The sequence below is a fragment of the Scleropages formosus genome, chromosome 15, assembly GCF_900964775.1.
Source record: "Scleropages formosus chromosome 15, fSclFor1.1, whole genome shotgun sequence".
Lineage (NCBI taxonomy): Eukaryota > Metazoa > Chordata > Actinopteri > Osteoglossiformes > Osteoglossidae > Scleropages > Scleropages formosus.
The window spans coordinates 4,290,264-4,310,739 of NC_041820.1; the positions used below are offsets into that span (position 1 = coordinate 4,290,264).

The 20,476-nt window shown below is 49.5% G+C and overlaps 1 protein-coding gene across 2 annotated transcripts; it reads left to right on the forward strand.

Annotated features, from left to right (window-relative positions):
* The first annotated feature begins 4,683 nt into the window (after positions 1 to 4,683).
* Positions 4,684 to 18,732, forward strand: plb1 (phospholipase B1). Of its 2 annotated transcripts, XM_029258391.1 has the most exons (40): positions 4,684 to 4,716; positions 5,232 to 5,266; positions 5,903 to 5,978; positions 6,096 to 6,147; positions 6,231 to 6,302; positions 6,409 to 6,474; positions 6,832 to 6,899; positions 7,078 to 7,153; positions 7,248 to 7,355; positions 7,448 to 7,522; positions 8,390 to 8,449; positions 8,548 to 8,649; positions 8,736 to 8,796; positions 8,906 to 8,964; positions 9,280 to 9,353; positions 9,487 to 9,530; positions 9,944 to 10,052; positions 10,149 to 10,200; positions 11,363 to 11,443; positions 11,778 to 11,843; positions 12,083 to 12,183; positions 12,414 to 12,495; positions 12,756 to 12,860; positions 13,099 to 13,194; positions 13,321 to 13,392; positions 13,534 to 13,611; positions 14,111 to 14,171; positions 14,395 to 14,453; positions 14,533 to 14,600; positions 14,693 to 14,736; positions 14,825 to 14,924; positions 15,021 to 15,072; positions 15,241 to 15,321; positions 15,689 to 15,754; positions 15,880 to 15,974; positions 16,183 to 16,264; positions 16,447 to 16,551; positions 17,370 to 17,465; positions 17,642 to 17,716; positions 17,814 to 18,732. In XM_029258391.1, exons 7-40 carry the CDS (start codon positions 6,856 to 6,858, stop codon positions 18,084 to 18,086), a joined length of 2,802 nt encoding a protein of 933 aa, XP_029114224.1. In that variant the 5' UTR covers positions 4,684 to 4,716; positions 5,232 to 5,266; positions 5,903 to 5,978; positions 6,096 to 6,147; positions 6,231 to 6,302; positions 6,409 to 6,474; positions 6,832 to 6,855; the 3' UTR covers positions 18,087 to 18,732. The 2 variants fall into 2 exon arrangements, with proteins under 2 accessions (XP_029114224.1, XP_029114225.1); XM_029258392.1 differs by lacking the exons at positions 4,684 to 4,716; positions 5,232 to 5,266; positions 5,903 to 5,978; ... (6 more) ...; positions 7,448 to 7,522; positions 8,390 to 8,449 and having other exon boundaries at positions 8,554 to 8,649; positions 8,881 to 8,964.
* The last annotated feature ends 1,744 nt before the right edge of the window (positions 18,733 to 20,476 follow it).

A 20,476-nucleotide genomic window follows, 5' to 3' on the forward strand; every position in this document is an offset into this window, starting at 1 on the left:
TATAGTGATCTTTAACGAGATGGGTGGCACAACGAGTAGCTCTGCTGTCTCACAGTGCCTGGGTGGTGTGACAGGCATGGGTTTGATCCCCACTCAGTCTGGGTTGAGTTTGCATGTTCTCCCCATGTCTGTGTGGGTTTCCTCTGGGTGCTCTGGTTTCCTCCCACCGTCCAAAGACATGCTGTTCTGGTTCACCCACAGTGTGTGTTCCACTGATTTATGGATGAGTGACCCAGTGCCAGTAGTATATCTAGCAGTGTAAGTCACCATGGTGAATAAGGTGTGTGGGCTGATAACACTACATAGAGTTCATTGGAAGTCACTTTGGAGAAAAGAATCTGCTAAATAAATAAAAGTAATAAAGAGGGAGAGGATACAGACCTGTGGTGCCCTTTGCTCAGACTCACATTCTCTCAAATCTTATTACCCACAGCTACATTGATTTTGCATGTTCATTCCCACAAGATCCATGTTATAATCTCCATAGTTCCATAACCACCTTCCTACTGCTTGCAGACGCAATAACAGCAAATCAACAACTGAATGCACTGCAGACAAACCGAAGTGACAGCCTTTATGGGACGTACAGGTGCAGGACTCTGCAGCATGGAACAAGATCCACTAACCTGAAAACTGGGACATGTCTCATACTCGATGTCGTCTTAGAATCGAGTAAATGCAGTGTAAATGTCTGTTATTCATCCCATCCCACGCAGTGTCATCACAATACGATTATTTACCACTCATCCGAGGGACTAAACCGGGTCTTTATCCAACAAAAGGTCTGTGGAGGCGGGGTGGTGCGGTGGCACTGTGGCGCGCAGTGGATTGCACCGGGTCCTGTTCTCTGGTGGGTCTGGGGCTCAAGCCCTGCTTGGGGTGCCTTGTGATGGACTGGCATCCTGCCCTGGTTGTGTCCCCTCCCCCTCCAGCGCTGCACCCTGTGTCATCGGGCTAGCCTCCGGCTCCCCGGGACCCTGTATGGGACAAGCGGTTCAGACAATGTGTGAGTGTGTGTGTCTGTTTGTGTATTTTTTCCCATTCTTGCATCCAGGGAAAAATCTTCAAACCATGTGAGTCCTTTCGGTCGTAGCACCTTCGAGGTCATAGCCCCTAAATAATCTCTTAGATTTTCCTTGAAGGTTGTTCTATCTGATCTGGAACTGTGCTATTATCAGATAGCAGAGGATACAGCCGTTCTTTAATGCTTTTATGATGGACCCATCTCCCACGATGCTGCCATAACTGGAGGTCCAGGGCAGTGAAGGTTCACGGAAGATCAGCTTGACAGCGTGCGAGACACCTCTGAAGAGACAGCAGGTAAATGAGGACGATGTGGACGCGTCGCCATACGGGGACAGGTCCCCATACTGAGATGCGACAGGTGAGAGAGTGGGACGTCCACCTCTGACCACAGCTGCAGGGCCGCCGTGGGCTCCTCGCAGTCCTTCCCTGCTGGAGGCCAAGGGTGGACATTAAGTTTGGGTTCTTCACATTTCGATTTCCGACTGATTTAAACTCAGCCACAGCTGGGGCTGATTACACTCCCTATTTCTTCCCCGGTGCCCAGCAGTAGAGAGAAGAGATCGAGACAGAGACGAACCCGAACTCGAACCCGATCCCAGAGACGACGCCTGCGTCCCGACCGACCCGACTCTCCCAGCCCCGCTGACCCGCACGAAACCTCATCCTACCTGTTCCCTGGTCCCCCTTTTCCATCCCCTTCCTTCTCCCTGCTCTAAGGGCAAATAAAAGCCTTCATCAACGGGCCAGTGGTTAAGTGGTTAAGACCCTCACCTTGCACTCCACGGGCCCAGGCTAGAATCCCACCTCCTGCTGTGGTACCCTTGGTCAAAGCACTTACCCTGAGTTAAACGGTAATAAATTACTGTGCTTTTTGAATGAGTAAATCAGCGTAAGGGACTTGGTGTCCTAACGTCACACAGTAGGTCACTGTGGAGAAAAGCGTCTGATTAATAATAATAATAATAATAATAATAATAAGTACATTACAAAAATATTTTGTGTTCCCCACTAGTAATTATTATACCACAATTCAATTATTTTGTTGTAATTTCCATGCTTGTTCTCAAGCTATTGAAAAACTGCTAAAATGTTCGAACTTAACATGCGTCACAAAATCAAAAAATAAATGGTAACACAATTAATCGTCAATCGAAATACGCAGCACAAATGATGACCGTCTCCTAGTATTCACAGAGAGGATTTTTTATGGATAGAACTATTATTAAGTATGATAATTTGCCTTTATATGCTTTATGAAGCAATATGAGAATCCAGGTCTCCTGTACAATTATACAATTTCCCATCAGTGACGGACAAGTACAGAGTCCTCCTTTAGCTGTAATTTCCTATAAATGTATGTGACAAACTGACCTACTGGCAGCCTTTGTGTGTTTATTTTTAATTTATTTTGCATTGCTCCTGTTTATATGAAATAGAATTTGTAATTTTGCTCTTCGTTTATCATACAGGCACACAAACGCTCACATGCTTGGGGCAATAGAGTGCAAGAACGTTCTGGAGAAAAAGCATGGCTCCGCCCACTTCTGCGCTTATATATACCTGCTGAGTGGTAGGTGCACCTGCCGGCCCCTGGGTTAGACGGACAGGTGGGTGTGCAGAAGAGTTCCTGCAGGACAGTTGGATGAGGACTGTGCATCACACCCTGCAGGACAGCAAACACAGACACACACACACAAGACCCGGCTCTCCAGCGATCATGGACGTGGATGGACAGGTGAAGCTCTCTGCGTTGCTCTTGACGGTGCTCACAGGTACTCACATTTCCATATCACCGCTGCCTCTGAATCGGGGGACCTGACAGCATGGGGTTCGAGCCCCAGGAGGTCACAGTTTCGTGGGATGTTAACATCATGGGTTGTAGATGTAGGGAGCCCTGGGGTGTAACTGCTTCGCACCATCGGGGTCCTCAGGTCTGGGGTGTCCAGGTGTCCGGGTGTCCCACGTTTACTCGTTCTCCTCTTTCTGCTGGGTGGTACAGATCACTCTTAGTGTCCGAGATCCCCCCAAGGAGTCCCAGGTTACGGGGGGCCTTCTGGCTCCACCTGGATCTTCGATAATCTAACCGTTGTCCCGTGTCACTCGTTCTGCATGCTGCTTACACCTGGTACTCTACTTCCACTGTACAGTTGTGGTAATGTAATTTGCAGATGCCGACAACCTCGACCATCGTCAAAAATATCAAAACTGCTCCTTCGGACACCAGTTTGTGCAGAAAAACACAGTCACACATGCGATGGATTTCAGATTTATTCTGTTTAAACGGCGCTTATATGATGTCTCGCCTTTTGTGGCCGAAAAAGAATTAATTTGTTGTACGTTTTGCCTATGATTGGTTTAAATGCAAAAAACTGTGGTATGTTTCATGTTAATTCAACGTTGTTTGCAGTTCAGAAAAATCAGTGATTTCTTTGACAACAGACATCCGCCAGACCTTTTCGTGAGCTTCTGTTGATTTTAATTGATTTTTAAGCAATATACCTTTGTGTAAAATTATGCGTGAATATTTTTTGTGTGCATCTAACGGGCAACAAGACACGAAACACGTATTTTCTTCTGCAAAAGTTACCCATCTGCTGCCGGAGCTGATGGCGCTATCCAGACCAAAAGTATATTTTATATGCCATCCAATGTCCAGACAAGACTGCAGTTGTTGCCACGGAAACGACAACACGCCAGGTGCATAGGAAAGATGCGTGTCAGCGGGGGGTTTGCATCCTTGTGTTCGTGTGTGATCTGTGAAAGCGACTAAGGTCTCCTGCTTGGTGTCCCTAGTGTCCCTCCTGCAGCCTGTTGGTGGAGGTGCTCACAGTCGCCCGGCACGAGGGTCTCACCAGGTGAGATCATGTCAACTCTAGTGTGCGTGTCTGTGTTTGTCTGTGTGTCTCTGTGCGTGTGTGTGTTCGTGTACATGACCTTTTCTTTGACCCCGCTGTGCTCATCAGATGGACCATTTGCTGGCCCTGCTCTGCACTCAGCCCTTCGCCTCTCAGTCTCCACCTTCCTCTGGTAAGTGCAACCTGAGCCGAGGCATCAAAAATCAATAATCAATAACCTGTTACCGATGAGGTGTTGATAAAAACTAAACCCCAGGCTTCCAGAGGGTTTCTCATTGTTGCTTGTTAAAGATACAGTTTTCCACTTCGCTCAGTTGGTAGTGTAGTGATTAGAACTGCTGCCTTTGGACCCAAAGGTTACAGGTTCCAATCCCACCTCCAGTGGTAGTACCCTTGAGCAAGGTACTTACCCTGAATTGTTCCAGTAAAATTACCCAGCTATATAAATGAGTAAATAATTGTAAGTCACTTTCAAAAGGGGGGTACAGTGATGCAGCGGGTTTGGCCGGGTCCTGCTCTCTGGCGGGTCTGGGGTTCGAGTCCTGCTTGGGGTGCATTGTGATGGACTGGTGTCCCGTCCTGGGTGTGTCCCCTCTCTGTCCAGCCCTGCACCCTGTGTCCCTGGGTTAGGCTCTAGTTTGATGCGACCCTGCTTAGAACAAGTGGTTTCAGCCAGTGTGTGTGTGTGTGTGTGTGTGTGTCACCTTCAGTCAGGTAAATGTAATGTAAAACTTTGCTGTCTCCTCTAACCGTGTCCCCACAAACCCCCAGTTCATGCCGTGAGACTCTCGGACGTGGGCGTCCTGTCTGCCGTCGGGCTCCCCTGGACACACAGGTGGGTGGGTCGAGACCCCCCACAGGACAGGCGGCACTGAGGGAGGTCTGGGCACTGAGCTCGTGGTCGAACCTGAGAACCGTGACTGAATGTCTCCCCGTTACACTTTCTCCCTCTTTCTCTATTCCCTCATTTGATCATTTTTATAAGCTGTTGAACTAATCTGCCAAAATATAATATTCTGTTACACAACTGTACGCCGCTGTTTGAAAGTGCGTGAACCCCCTTCTCCCTTAGTTCTACCACAAAATGATTATTTATAGAAAATCTGTGTTTCTCGTGTGACATAATACGTGTGTAACGACCAATTCCGTATGTTACTACAGAGGAAATCATGTGTGTAGTAGAAACACGCGAGTATTTTATACATTTATTCTAGTATTTTATACAAGAGCAATGACCGTCCCTGTAGGATTTGCACACTTTGAAGCACCGCTGCACATATTATACAAAGAAGCTGTTTAAAATATTGTTAATAAATAATGATGTGCCTATTATTATGTTTTTCTTACTAGGGATGAAGTGCTGTCAGTTATTAATAGACTGTATGGTAAGTTCTCCAGCCTCGTAATGTTTTAATAATATTCTGTACATGTAACAATATGTGAACAAATGTCATATTTATGAATTTTCTCACAGGTGATGCAATAGTCGACGCCGAGGTTGTCTCCGTATTTATTGTTTCCATAATCAGACCGCTTCGATCGTGACCGAAGAAGCTCACTTTGCAATATTCATGTTCAGTTGTAGGAAGATGTGAGCTCTTAGGAACGAGAACGAATCGGTTCGCTCATTCGCCGCAGGCCTCGGAGTCACCGTCTCGAACCGGCGACTTTCAAAGCACTTTTTATAGAGAGCGTTATAGAGACAATATGAAATTATGTCCATTGTGCAATAGGGATCTGAGACCAATAAAGATAACAGTGGATTCCATAAAATACATTTTATTTGCTTATGTCTGCACTGTGTGTGTATGTGTGCGTGAGCATGTGTACACGCTCTTTATTATGTAACACATCATTGTACTTCGTTTTTCCTAAGTAAACCTAAAAGTGGGAAAATCTAGTACACACCACTATCCACTATACTACTTCATCGCTTTATTTACATATTATTTTACTGCATATTATGATAATATGTATTATTAGTGCGTTACATTCTGTCTATGTCTTTCTTCCTTATTTAGAGCTTATTTCACTCTTCAATCCCAATGTTACCAACCTGGTAACAGAAGAGGTGGCCAGGTCACCCTCAGCACACAGGTAACACCCCCCCCACACACACACACACACACACACACACATGCACACACACACTTGCCCATTCCATCATGCTGTCTCACTCTCTCTCTCTCTCTCTCACCTGCCCCTGTTTTCCAGGAATCTGTCGGATCAAGCTGCCCACCTGACCTTTTCAATCCGGGCTCACCAGGTACTCGTCCTTCCCCCGTTCCCACGCTCCACCGCGTTGCACTCGGTGACCGCACGCCTTCCCACAATGCCTTGCTCCCGCAGGCCTTCGAGCGCAACTGGAAGTTGGTGCTGCTGTTCGTCTCAGTGGACGATGTGTGCGCCTGCCCGGAACAGGTGAGCCGAACCCAGGTGCCCGGCGCGGTCGGCCTTCAGGGCCCCTCGCGGAGGTGGCTTGTTTCTGTATATTAAAACTGATATATTAAAAATCCATGTACTCCAGGCGAGTGGCGCGGTGGCGGCAGCCGTGCAGCAGTTTGACCAGGCGCTGCACACACTGCGCTCGCAGGTAACAGCGGGGGGATGTTTTTACTGTCTCTATATAATGACGGCCGAAGGAGCGATTCACAACTTTGCGTATTTCACACTTTTATTTCTTTATCCAATTCTTTATCAGTTCATTAAATGCAGCTTAGACAACTTGCACTTTACATACGTGTTACGCACACCATTGTGTGCAGCGTCTCTTGACGGACATGCAGGGCTCACAGGCGTCCTAGAGAAATGAGTGTGTGCGTCTGTGTGTGTGTGTGTGTGTGTGTGTGTGTGTGTTTTTACTGGCACAACTCACGGTGCACATAATGGAATGAGGACCACGTTCTGTCATCTTTGAGTATGTTCCCCACATCTTTCTCTGTGTGTGCAGCTGCGTCACACTCTGGTTAGCACCATGGTGTGGCCCGGAGGTCCGAGTGCCGCGTCTCGGGATGACAGGTGAGCTCATCCACACCCCGGACTCAGCTTTACCCTGCAGAGGTTCTCGAATGGTTTTCAAATGATATGTCGTGTGTGTGTTTTTGTGTGTGTGTGTGTGTGTGTGTGTGTGTGTGTGTGCTATGGAGTGCACAGAAGAAGAATGTTTTTTTCATCATACTGTCATGTGTTCCGGCAGTTTGTGTTCCTGCACCTCTACCCACAATGCAGCTGGTCTCAGGCTGAGGAAAGCCGCACTCGCCCAGGCCCTCCAGGTACAGAGGGGGTGCGCGTCCCCGCGTGCGTCTCCACCTCTCTGGGGCATCGACACTGTAACATACTGTATAGATCAACACGCTCTTCCTTTAGGAGTCTCTGGAGCGCCACCTGGAGGAGAGACTGTGGTACGGAGACCGAGATGACTTTGCCGTGCAGCTCCAGGGAGCTCCCTTGGACACCGGGCTGGACGATATATCCGTAAGTGCCAGGCGATGCCATTTCCACCAGCTTTACTAGCGGTGACACTCGAGGGAAGACGCGCCCAATGGTGGTCCTTGTGTTGCGTACAGGGAGGAGAGGCGCCCCCTACTGGAAAGAGCGTGCTGGACACGGATGGACTGGCCATTCAGCTTTGGACCAACTTAGTGAGTCATTTGCCTACCGTCCCTTACAGTGAGGCGTCCAGCTGCAGTGTTGCACTGCTGGATTGTGAGCAACCCATACAAAGCAAGAGCAGAGGCTTCATGGGGTCACATCCCAAGCGGAATCGTGCGGTCGAACCCTGAGCATCATACGCTCTCCTCCAGCGTATATGGAAACATCTCACGTTCCTATGGCTGGAGAAACATCTCAACAACAACCTGTAACAACCAGGTTCATATAACAATCACACCTAAGATCCAAGGACATGCGTTCTGCACCCTGAGTCAGCGCAGCGCTCACATGTCGGAGATAAGATCCGAGATAAGATCGCGATATCAGATCGGGTGAGAGATAAAGGACATTGTCAGCTGCAGCCCAAGGTCTCCCTCGATCGCAACTGTCCACACTGCGCAGGTGTGCTGCTTTGCCTTCTTTGCATTTCATGCATTATTTTTTTAAAGAGCAACAGAACAGAGCCGGGCTGCAGAAACATAGCCAGTCAACATACGGAAAGAATACAGACGCGCACAATCTGTGTTTGTCATGTGACATAATAGGTGTGTCTAATGACCAATTCCATATGTTGTTTAGAGGAAATCATGTGTGTAGTAGAAACACACACATAGTGCAGGTGTAAAATTAAGGGAAGCTCAAGTTGGACGGGTTAAACCAGGTAGGTAAGTAGAGTCAGAGGTGTAAATCATAGTCACTTATTCATTTTATAAGTTTATTTCAAGATTTAACGTTCAGATTTTATACGTTCATTTTAATACTTTATACAAGAATACTGCGCATGTTTAAAGTGGCGTGAATGAATGTTGCTCCAATAATGCAGGCTGTTCTAACCAATCACATCGCTTCCTCACCAGCTGCAGCCAATGGCGGTGGAGCGTGACCGGGACGTAGTCGGAACCCAATGTCAGAGGGAGGTAAAGCAGGGTCCCCTTGCGTCACATGTACTGCGGTTCGGCCGACTCGCAGAACGTGGCTGTCGCACCATGTCCCATGATTCCTCTGTTCTCCTCAGCACCAGCCCTTCCTACGCACCTGGCAGAACTCCCCTCCAGAGCTCCACCTGAAAGTTCGCACCCGTGATCAGGGCAGCAATGCAATACCCCACATGGAGCCAGTAAGCCCCTCCTTCTTTGCAGACTCAGCCCATTACCTTTGGCCAGATGCTGTACTGAGCGCTCGTTTTCCCCCCAACTCGTTCAGACCGTGGGCAGCAAGCTCTCCTGTGCAGACAGAGGCCCCTCCCCCACACCTCCGACATCAGGTAACACGCTTATCTGGGCAGCAGGGAATTGTGGGAATTGTAGTTTTCCGACCCTGCTTCGTTAGCCTCGTCACCTCCTGTCAGACTCACGTTGACCCTCCCTGCTCAGTTCACGCTCTCCGGCCGGCGGATGTCAAAGTGGTGGCCGCTCTCGGGGACTCCCTGACGGTGAGACTTCCTGTCCGGCCTTTCCGTGGGCCTCCATCTCACTGTACTGGTGACAAGTGTGAGTCCACCCGAGATGGGATGGAACCGCTCTATGGAAAGACCTGGGCAGAAGAGTGGAAGCAAGGACACACGCAGGTGTCCTCTGTGCCTGGGAACGGATGGGAAGACATGGGGCCTTAATTCCTCATCGGTCTAGTTGACCTTCCAGTTCCTAGGAAGTGGACTCACACTTTTCGCTGGTGCTGGACGTCTGTGTTCTGACACTTAGTGCAAGTCCATGTGGCCTCCTCTCCAATGGTCTGCCTCCTCCTGCAGGCGGCCAACGGTGCGGGAGGGTCTCCCAACAACATCCTGGATGTCATAGTGGAGTACAGGGGGATCTCCTGGAGGTGGGTCCCTGCAGCGGTGCTGGATCATGACCTGGATGCAGACAGCATCTCTGGATGTGTGCTCCACGTGTGTGTGTGTGTGTGTGTGTGTGTGTGTGCTTTGCTGTTGACGCACTCTCACTGTGTTTCGCAGCATCGGAGGAGACGACAACCTGACCTCCGTCACCACTCTTCCCAGTGAGTCGCTCCAGCACCGTTCGACTCCAATCACGCCGCCCAGTTTTGCATTTTTTTACATCTGAACGAGGGAGAGAAATGAACGCTTGGATTATTTAGCATAAACCATAAAACACATTGTTGGGGCAGCACAGTGGCGCAGCAGGTAGCGCTGGTGCCTCCCGAGGCTGTGGGTTCGAATCCAGCGTGGTCTGTGTAGACGTTGCATGTTTTTCCCTTGTTCGTATGGGTTTCCTCCAGATGCTCTGGTTTCCTCCCACAGTCCAAAGACAAGTACTTAGGATGAATTCTTAACTCTAAAGGGCCCACAAAGTATTTCTCTGTGTGTGTGCCTTAAAATGGAGAGGCAGTTATTGATAATTGATGAATAAATGTACCACGTTTTCCTCCACTGTACATTACTCTCTGTGTAGACATCCTTCGGGAGTTCAACCCCTCCCTGACGGGGTACTCCGTGGGAACGGGAAAGGAGCACACTCCATCAGCCTTCCTGAACCAGGCCGTGGCGGGGTCCAACACCGAGTGAGTCGTGTTCTTGTCCCGGGTTCCCCCGGTCGCCCGTCTCCCTGTCCGTCCTTCCGTCCGCCGCTTTGCGTGACTCGATGTCTCTCTCTGCAGCGACATGCCTCAGCAGGCACGCCTCGTAGCGGACATGATGAAGAACGATCCGGTAAGGAAAACTCTGGGTTACACACCTCAATGTCACGTAAAAAAAATACCCACTTGCGTAAATGGGGTAAATAACTGTAAGTAACTTAACATTATAAGTCGCTTGAGGGTAAAGTGCCACCTAAATGAAAAAATGTAAACCTCTCAAACACAGTTTGAGTGAAACCCACCAGTAGGGGGCGCCTCTTCTACCCGCCCTCCTTCAACACATCAGAGCCGAGTTCATAATTAGACAAAGCTAGGGAATGGGGCACTAAAATTTTGGGATTTTGCTTCTAAAATCAAAATGGAAAAAATAACAACCGTAACTTGCATAAATTAAGAAGCAGCTGGTACTGTAGTGGTTAGAGCTGCTGCCTTTAAACCCAAAGGTCACAGGTTTGAATCCCATCTTTAGTTGTAACACCTTTGAGAAAAGTCCGTTCCATACGTTTCTCCAGTAAAATTACCCAGCTGTGTAAATAGATAAATTATTTCAAGCAGCTTAACATTGTAATTTGATCGCAGCAAAGCATCAGCTAAATATAATAAATAAAAATAAAGATGTTTATTGGAAAATTCATGTATTACAAACTTATATATTATTATATATGTTTATTATATAAATTATGAATATTATTTAAGCATTAAAAGATGTATCATTGCCCCATGTCTTCGAAACATTGCATATGTGTTGGTGATAATTTCCACGAAACGCAGTAGAGTGAAAATCTGTTTGTTCCTTTAATGAACTTCAGTCTTTAATTTAAGTTTAATTTTCAGACCATTTTCAGTCGTTGAAGAATAAATTTCTTATATCACATGTTATCATAATTAATTACATAAAACAATTCAAATTTTCGTTTTTCCTATCACGATATATACATATCTAAAGTAAAAATTTGATTTTATCCTATATGTCTAGATGTACTTTTATTAGTTTAGAGGTACAAGTATGAGGGGTTGATTCTTGCCAAGCGCCAGCCCTGGTCTCCATGAATCCCAATGGAAACATCTGGAACGTTTATGAAACATCACATTGAAACAATTCAAACACCACACAGGATCATTCCTAAATATTTTTTTGAGAATGGTGTGACGATCGGCGAAGCGACTCTCAGCTTGTCCGATGACATTTGTCCGCCGCGCGATGCTGTCACGCTGATACCGCGTCTCATGTGCAGCGCATCGATTTCCACAACGACTGGAAGGTGATCACCATGTTCATCGGAGGCAACGACCTGTGTGACCACTGCACTGACTCCGTGAGTGTGTGTGCTGCTGAGGCGTCCCCCCCCCTCCCCGGCTGTGGGGAAACACACTTGTTGAGGTCACTCACACGCCCAGCAGGGGGTGCAGTGGTTAGAGCTGTCAGCTTGTAACCAGAGGATCTAGGTGTGAATCCCTGCCCCCCCCCAGTACTATCCTTGATCGAGGTACTTATCCTGAACTGATGCAGTAAAAAAAGACCCGGCTGTTTAAACAGGTAAAACAGTGTAAATAGGGTTAGCGCTCAAACCAACACTGTAGTTTCCATTGAGAAGAGTGTCAAATAAATTAATTAAACGTCTTAAAACTGGCATCTCGCTTCGTACGCAGGTTTACTACTCAGCCGAAAACCTGGTCTCCAACATTCGCCAAGCTCTGGATATACTGCATCAGGAGGTGCTGAGAGGACCTGTCTATCCACCTGCCATTTACCATATTCGTGTGGTACTCCTTCTGATCTCACCCTCAACAGTCCGGTCTCTCTCCGGGTCTCCCCAGTCTCTCTCTCTCTCTCTCTCTACCTCCCACCGCTGTACCCTACAGGCCTCTCTCTCAGTTGTGCGTGTTATCATACTCTTCCTCGTAGCTCTCTCTGCTAGTCTCACCTTGTGTGCCGCTCTTCGTCCTGCGCTCAGGTGCCCCGTGCCCTAGTGAACCTAGTGGAGCTCATGGACATCATGCCCATCTACCACCTGCACCAGGACAACAGCCTCAGATGCCCCACCTGGCTGATCAAGTAAGTTCCACCGACGCACATGCTGGAGCTGACTGGGCAGCACGTTAGAGGTGAGTGCACCTGAGTGTGTGTGAGCGTGTCTGTGTGTGTGTGTGTGTGTGTGCCAGATTATGTGCACGATGCTACAGATATGAAAGCATTTTAAAAGCACAATTAACAACCATGCATAAAAGCGGTAGTGATTTCTGGCTCACTCCTGCCTGTATAACGTGTGTGTGCGTGTGTCCTAGCCTCTTTTGTCGGTGTGTGGTGAAGCCTGCTGAACACTCTGCTGAGCTCCAGACGCTGAAAGACCTCAACCAGGCTTATCAGGTACCCTTGTGGTGCAATGCACTCCGTCATCGGGGTCGGCCCAAACTGGCTTTACCCTTCACTGATAGATTCACCGCAGTACATCTGCAGCCTGGATTTGTAGAGGAAATAGTGTGATCATGTTCTGGGAAACTCCTACTGGGTGTGGAGCACCTGTGGATCCTTCTCGAAGAAGGAGACGGTTCCTTGTGGAGGTGTGCTGTGACTCTGGGGTCTCGCTCTCTCTTTCTCTCTCTCTTTCCCCCCCACCCCCACCTCAGCGTGGCATGCGGGACCTCGTAGACTCTGGCCGCTACGACACGCACTCCAACTTCACCGTGGTGCTGCAGCCGTTCTTCCACGAGGTTGTGCCCCCCCGGCTGGAGGTGAGACACACTCCAATCCCTCGCCCCTCGCTTGACCTGCCCACTTCTTCCATCGCTCCCCTTTCTGCTGTTTTAACTCGTCTTTCGCTCCATCTTTTAGCACACCGCTCCGCCACAGCATACCGAACGGCAAAGCAATCCCTGTCTTTACCCCCCCCATCCTTCAGTGCTTGTCCTCTTTAACCCGTGTCCTCCAGCCACTATCAGCTATCCCATAATGCCCCTGTCTCCCTCTTAGGATGGCAGGCTTGACCGATCCTACTTCGCTTCAGACTGCTTCCATCTCAGCCAGAAGTCCCACGGCCTGATGGCTCGCGCACTGTGGAACAACATGGTGAGCTACACCCCCCCCCCCCCAGCCTCCGGGGAGCGGAACGTTTTTCTGCAGAAAAATTGTGATCGGCACAACCTCATTAGCTCTGCTGCTCTCTAACGTTCCGGAATGTTCTGTCTGTGACAGCTGGAGCCTCTTGGTAACAAGACAAGCACCTATGACTTCTCCTCTGACATCCCGTTCATGTGCCCCTCTGAGGTAACCCATCTGACCTTTCCACAGTAACCACAGTAACCGCAGTAATCACAGTACTGGAGTGTTATTAAACAATTAAACCAACACAGAGGTGCTACTGTCCTTGGAGCATCGATCATGGAGGCGTCCATTCTGTCCCCACAGGACTCGCCGTTCCTGCGCACCTATCAGAATAGCGACTACACTTACAAGGAGCCCGACCCCACGCCGCCGGCGATCACGGTACGAGAAGGTCCCTTAAACGCATAAGCAGATGTGCTGCATTCAATGTGTTGATGTGGACTAAGAAGAGCTCAAGTTCTGGTGATTTCCGTCCAACGATTAGAGTTATGCTGGTGAGGACACCCGGAGTCACATTTTACATCGTGTTCCCCTGGGAGGATGAGATGGTTGGGATCCTCGCAATGAAAGGGTGGCTCGCTCCGCACGTTGGAGGGAGTGTGTGTGAGTGATTGCCCCTCATGAGTTGGGATGGGTGTCCTTCTTCTTGGGGAAGAACATAGGAATGTGAAAACAGGCCTCAAGTACACTGGACAAAAAGGGGTTAAATCCAGGCTCTTGAGGACTGAGCGAAACGTTATCACGAATCACGGCCCACATCCCATAAACGTGTCACGTCAGCACGTTCTCCAGCGATTTGGAAGCCTACGGTGCTCAGCTTCTTCACCTGAGGCCTCTGAGCGTCGCCATTTGTTCATCTCCGCATGTTTCTGTCTTGCAGAACTGGGGCAGCGACTTCCCATGCAGCGTCCAGGGACCTTCGGACCCCGTCCCCACCTCAGGTGAGGAACGCTGAAGCTGGGCGAGACACGTAAAGGGGGGAGATAGGCGTCCACGTCAGGTCTCGTGCGTGGTGCAGTGGACCCAGCCAGTCCCAGGACTAGAACTTTCCTCCTGGAGTGCTGAGTAACTAATCGTTGTGTAGAAATATGATGGTCTCACTGCGACTCCTCAGATCTTCATTCCACCGCTCCTCGCCCTTAATTCGCACGCCTTCGCGTTCAGTTCACAGGTTGCGACCGGAGGACATTAAAGTGGTGGCATCACTCGGAGACTCCCTCACCGTAAGTGCGCGCAAGTGACGGTGTGTGTGCGCGCGCGCGCATGTGCGTGCCTCTGCTTCTCACCGTTTCCTGTCGCCAGGCCGGCTTCGGAGCCAAATCGAAGAACCTGCTGGAGCTGACGACCGAGTACAGAGGAGTGTCGTGGAGGTGAGGCCTGCATGATCTCCGCCGGTCAGGTAAACATGAGCGACGTGGCCGCGTTGTGTGACGACGCGCTGTGCGTGTTTGCTTTTTGGCAGCATCGGGGGAGATGAGACGCTGGAGACGGTGACTACGTTACCTAGTGAGTGTCCCTTCCTCCTATGTCCTCCGTGGATCAGGGAAGGTCTCCGCCAAGGGTCAATCATCTTCTTCCTCTCTGCGTTCGTCAGACATCCTGAGGAAATTCAACCCCTCGCTGATGGGCTTCTCCAGAGGACGGGGGGACAGACAGAAGGGTTTCAACTTGGCTGTGTCCGGTGCCAAGTCCTCGTAAGTCACCCGAGGAGATGCTCCTCTTCAGCTCTCTGTCGCCCCCCATGGCTCTGGACTGGCAATGATCTAACTGCCCCCCCCACCATGTTTCAGTGACATCCCAGCTCAGGTGCAGAGTCTCATTCAAGCCTTGAAGGACAGCGAGGTGATTCTCTCGTGCTCTTCTGAGCCTCATTTACATAGAACTGCACCTGCTGAAGATGAAAATCAGAAAGTGTGTGACACCACCCCAGCGTCACGCTCTCTCTCTCTCGTTCTCTCTCTCTCACACACACACACACACACACACACACACACACACACACACACCTAGGATGTGGACTTTGACAATGACTGGAAGCTAGTGACACTCTTCATTGGAGCCAACGACCTGTGCCAGTACTGCGAGGACCGTGTGAGTATCTCGCCTTGGGCAGAACCTCGCCTGAGTCTTCCACCCGTAGCACCGTCACCCCGGGAGGACGTAGCCTTTCGACCTAAAGATCCATCTCAAACGCTAATGTGTTCCCAGCTCTTCCACGGCAGTTCACAGAGATGTAGGACACACTTGGGATGCACTCCCTTGTCCAGCTCCTCTCATACAGGTGTTGTCCAGGTCATCTTAACAAACTCCCACTTCTGCCTGCTGATCGGCGCTCATGTTGTCTGATATGATGCGGAGATAGAAGAATGAATGACGGACAGATCGTCCACGAGCGGCGCTGACAGATGACCCTTGGGATGCAGCAGCAGCGACAGTGTGTGTTTGTGTGTCCTTGCAGGCTTCCCTTTCGCTGCAGAACTACAGCCGCTACCTGCAGGAAAGCCTGGACATGCTCTACAAAGAGGTGAGTCGAACCTGGGGCCATGGAGCACCTGCAATGGACAGGTGACCTCACCACTGCAGTTAAGAGTTTGTTGAAGATCTCTTCCGTAACGGGGTTTTGTTCTCTTTGGGTGTTACTTGGGGCAGGCGCCACGGATGATGGTCAACATCCTGGGGGTTCTGCAGGTGGATGGCCTCAGGAGGGTCAAGAGGGACACGTTGGGCTGCTCCCTGCTGCAGAAGTCAGCATTGTGTCTCTGTGCTTGAGTGTGTGTGTGTGTGGTCAGCTGTCCTTCCGTCTGTCCATACTTTCCACCATGTGTTTCATGAACTGTGTTTTCACCACTGCTTTGTCTCCTCACCACACCCATTTGTCCCCTCGACACCTTTTTCGTTCACGTGCGTGTCTCCCATCGTCGCCCTCACAGCATCACGTGTGTCTCCCCCCAGGTACGCGTGCCCGTGTGTGCTGATCCCTGGAGAGGACTCGATGGAGCTGAGCGAGCTGAGGAGGATCAATAGGGAGTTCCAGGTCCGACCCCAAAGAATTCAGCGAACAGCGAATATAGCGTCTGTTGTCCAAAGTACCTGAAATGCAAAGGGAGGCGTGTCCACATGGAGGAGTTATCTCACACCTCTCACAGAGAAGGTGGATACTGAGATCTGTTGAGACCTTGAGTCCTTTCTGAACCATCTCCCCCCCCCCCCCGACAGGCTGAGACAGAGAGGCTGGTGTGGGGGGGGCGCTACGACGGCCGTGAGGACTTCACCGTGGTCTTCCAGCCCTACTTCCAGAACACCGTCGTCCCCCTCGCGCAGGTTGGTTGAGCTTAGTCCATTGGAGCGAGGAGTGGGCTATACTCATCCTTGAGGGTCATGAGGGGCCAAATGTGTATGAGATTTGCATCAATAGAGACACATATGGGACTGAAAGCAATTGAAAGACTATTAGTGAAGACAGTCTACAATTATTTTGGCTAGAGGGGCAATATTTATAAACACATTATGAGGGTAGCGGGTGGCATGGTGGAAAGAGCTGATCGACTTGCATTCGAATCCCACTTCCTGCTGTAGTACTGTTGAACAAAGCTCCTACCCTGAAATGATACAGTAAAAAAAAAAACCCACTGTAAATAGTTATAAGAAACTGAACACCATACGCTGTTTTGGAGAAACATCTGTTCTATTGCTTAGCTCTCTGCAGGGAACAGCCAATAGTTGTAGTCATAGCAAAGCATCAATCCTATTGGTCAGCTCTCTACAGGTAACAGCCAATAGCTGAGGCCATCCAACCTATTGGTCAGCTCTCTACAGGTAACAGCCAATTGTTGTAGCCATCAGCAAAGCATCCATTCTATTGGTCAGCTCTCCTTTGGCAAAAGCCAATAGTTGTAACCATCTGGACAGCCATCCACCTTATTGGTCAGCTGTCTCAATTTGGAATAGCTAACAGTGACAGCAAGCTGAACACATGGTCCTTCTTGTTCTGGGTATTACGGGTAGCACAGAAAGGTATGTTGGGAACTGAGATCCCGACAGTAACACGGATACACATACACCCGCAAACAAACACACACACACACACACACACACACACACACACTGGCATGGACACTGACCTCTGTCTGTCCCTTCAGGATGGGACGCCTGACCTGAGCTTCTTCTCCGTGGACTGCTTCCACATCACTGAGCGGGGGCACGCCGAGATGGCCATCTCACTGTGGAACAACATGGTGAGGGTGTTCACTGGAGATGACTGTTGAGTGGAGTCATCCCTCAGCATGTTGTGTGTGTGTGTGTGTGTGTGTTCAGAGGGCATTCGATGCCGAAGTGAGAAACTCACTGAACGCTACGCTTGCAGTTCTGTTTTGTGGTGGTAATGATGATGATGTTGATGATGTCATTGCAGCTGGAGCCCGTGGGAAGGAAGCAGGCGCACAACAACTTCACCTACGACCGCAAAAAAATCCAGTGTCCCACAGAGGTGAGGAGAAAGCCTCCAGCTCGGTCTCATACCTGGGGCGGCGAGAGCGACACGCTTCACCTTCACCAAACTCTTATGGTTTCCACATCTCCTCCAGGATCAGCCATTCATCTTCACCAGGACCAACAGCTTTCCCGGCATGCCTGCCGCCACCACCACTGCCACCAGCCGCCCTCCGTACTCCAGCACCACCTTGGCACCGGTGACCCTGCGCTCCGATTCGCTGCCATTGTGGATGGCGCCTCTTCTGGCAGTCATGGGCCTGATCGTTGGCTCTAGCGCCACCTGGCTCCTCCTCTCTCGCCAGCAGCGGAGGATCAGGAAGAAGATGACCGACCTGAACCTGGAGATGAAAGGCACTGGGCTGTGATACCCATGAGTGTAGCCCATAAAAAATACTATGCATTTGACACCACCGCACGGAGTCACCTTAACGCAAGATTGTAAATTCAATCTTACTGTTGATAATCCTGCAATAATAATATTTTCCAATTTAAACAATCAGTGCATTATCAATAACTATTTGTGCAGTGCCAACTGGCACATACCAGGCTACAGTCAAAGCTACATCCAAACCCACAGCCCAGGAGCTGTAAGACTCCAGTGCTACCTGCTGTGCCGCCATGCTGCCCTATTTAAATAAAGGATAACTAAATCTGGTTGAAGCAAAAATAAGAGTACACTTGTACATTTTGGAATAATCTGAATTTATTTCAATTAAAGCAATAAAGATTGAAAGCCCGTTTATGTGACGGCTGTGCGAGTCCTCAGGGCCAAGTACACGCGTGTCTATTTCCATGACCCCCATCCCCCTGGGGCAATTGGCTCAATTGGGCTTTAATTATGTTTACTATTTATAACCACGCAAGTTCCGAAGAGCTGAACCGGTAACCGCAATTTCCGCTCTTCAGGTGTATGTGAGTCTCAAGTAATATTCACATGTATAGAGTTGTAGATTCTGGAAAAATCTAATTAATAAAATGCAGCCAATATTAAAAGTGAGCACATACAGTAGTGCTACAAACTGTGTGAAGCCCTTGTCTCCCTTAGTTTTACCACGAAACGGTTATTTGGTGAGAATCAGTGTTTCTCATGTGACATAATGTGTGTGTAACGACCAATTCCATATGTAGAAACACACAAGTAGCGCAGGTGTCAAAATAAGTGAAGCCCAAGTTGTACAGGTTACACCAATAGGTAAGTAGAATCAGGGGTGTAAATCAGTCATTTATTTATTTTATAGGTTTATTATATGATTTATTATTTAGATTTTATACGTTTATTTCAATATTTTATAGAAGAATGCTGACCATCCTGCTTGGGTTCACACACTTTTGAGCAGCGCTGTATAAATGACCCCGTATAGGACAAGCGGTTTCAGATGATGTGCATGTGTGACATGTGTGTATAAATGTTAATATGTCGTTCCCGGCCGGGCGTCTTTGTGCCGGTGTGATGCAAGACGGCACGCTCACACCGTATCTCTTTACACTCATAAAAGATTTATAATTGCACAGGGGTGATAACAGCTGGCTTGGTCATCAGAGTCGGTGCGTGAAAAATTAATGTGCGCTCCCCTGAAACGATGCTTCATCGCCTGCTGAGCGGCAGCAGCGGCGAGAAACTCGAGCTACTGTATAACAGGGAGCCGAGAGAGAGAAATGGAGCCAAAAGTTAAAGATAGAACCATGAGGGGCCTGGAGTCGCATTGGTGTCAGCGGTGGGAAAACTCTGTGCGCGTGTGCATAAGCACATGGCGCACACACATCATCTGAAACCACTTGTCCCGAGAGGGGTCGTGGGGAGCCGGAGCCTAACCCGGCAACGCAGGGCGTAAGGCTGGAGGGGGAGGGGACACACCCAGGATGGGACGCCAGTCCGTCGCAGAGCACCCCAAGCAGGACTTGAACCCCAGACCCACGGGAGAGCAGGACCTGGTCCAATCCACTGCGCCCCCCACAAGTTCTAGGCCTTCGCGTCAAATCAGTACGCCAATGAAAAATCTGAAACATAGACAAACCCCAAAATCTGAATTTATTTTTGATTGTCATTGAATGAGAGTGTTTGAAGATCAAACAGTACCGCACCAACCCCTCCTCGGACCCCTGCTCATTCTGTCCAATTGACTATGCTGTGTTCACTTCAGGGTAAATAGGCTTCTCGGAGTCCTGTTCACGCTGGTCTTCATTGTTCACCATGCTTCTGTGGTAACCGCTCCAGTTAGTTTTAAATTAAGGGAACTAAGTACAAAAATTCATATTTCCATTAGTAAGCTTTTCTCTGTCTTCAGATCTATAACCATAATCGATGACTGCATGTCTAGTGCAGGGACACGGTGGGCAGTGCCTATCTCAGAAACATTGGGTGTGAGGCAGGGTACATCCTGCATGGGAAACCAGTTTTTCACAGGGAATCACACACGTTCATTCACTCACACACTCCATCCATCCATCCATCCATCCATCCATCCATTTTCTTGCCCACTTGTCCTTCTAGGGTTGCGGTGGCAATAGGGAGAGTAGAGCAGCCCAGACGTCCCTGTCCCTCGCAACTTCTCCCAGCTCAACCCAGGGATCCCCAGCCGCTCCCAGACCAAATGGGAGATATAATCTCTCCAGCGGGTCCTGGGCCGACCTCGGGGCCTCGTCCCATTTGGCCGTGCCCGGTATACCTCCAAAGGGAGGCGTCCAGGGGGCATCCTTAGCAGATGCCCGAACCACCTCAACTGTCTCCTCTCGATGCGGAGGAGTAGCGGCTCTA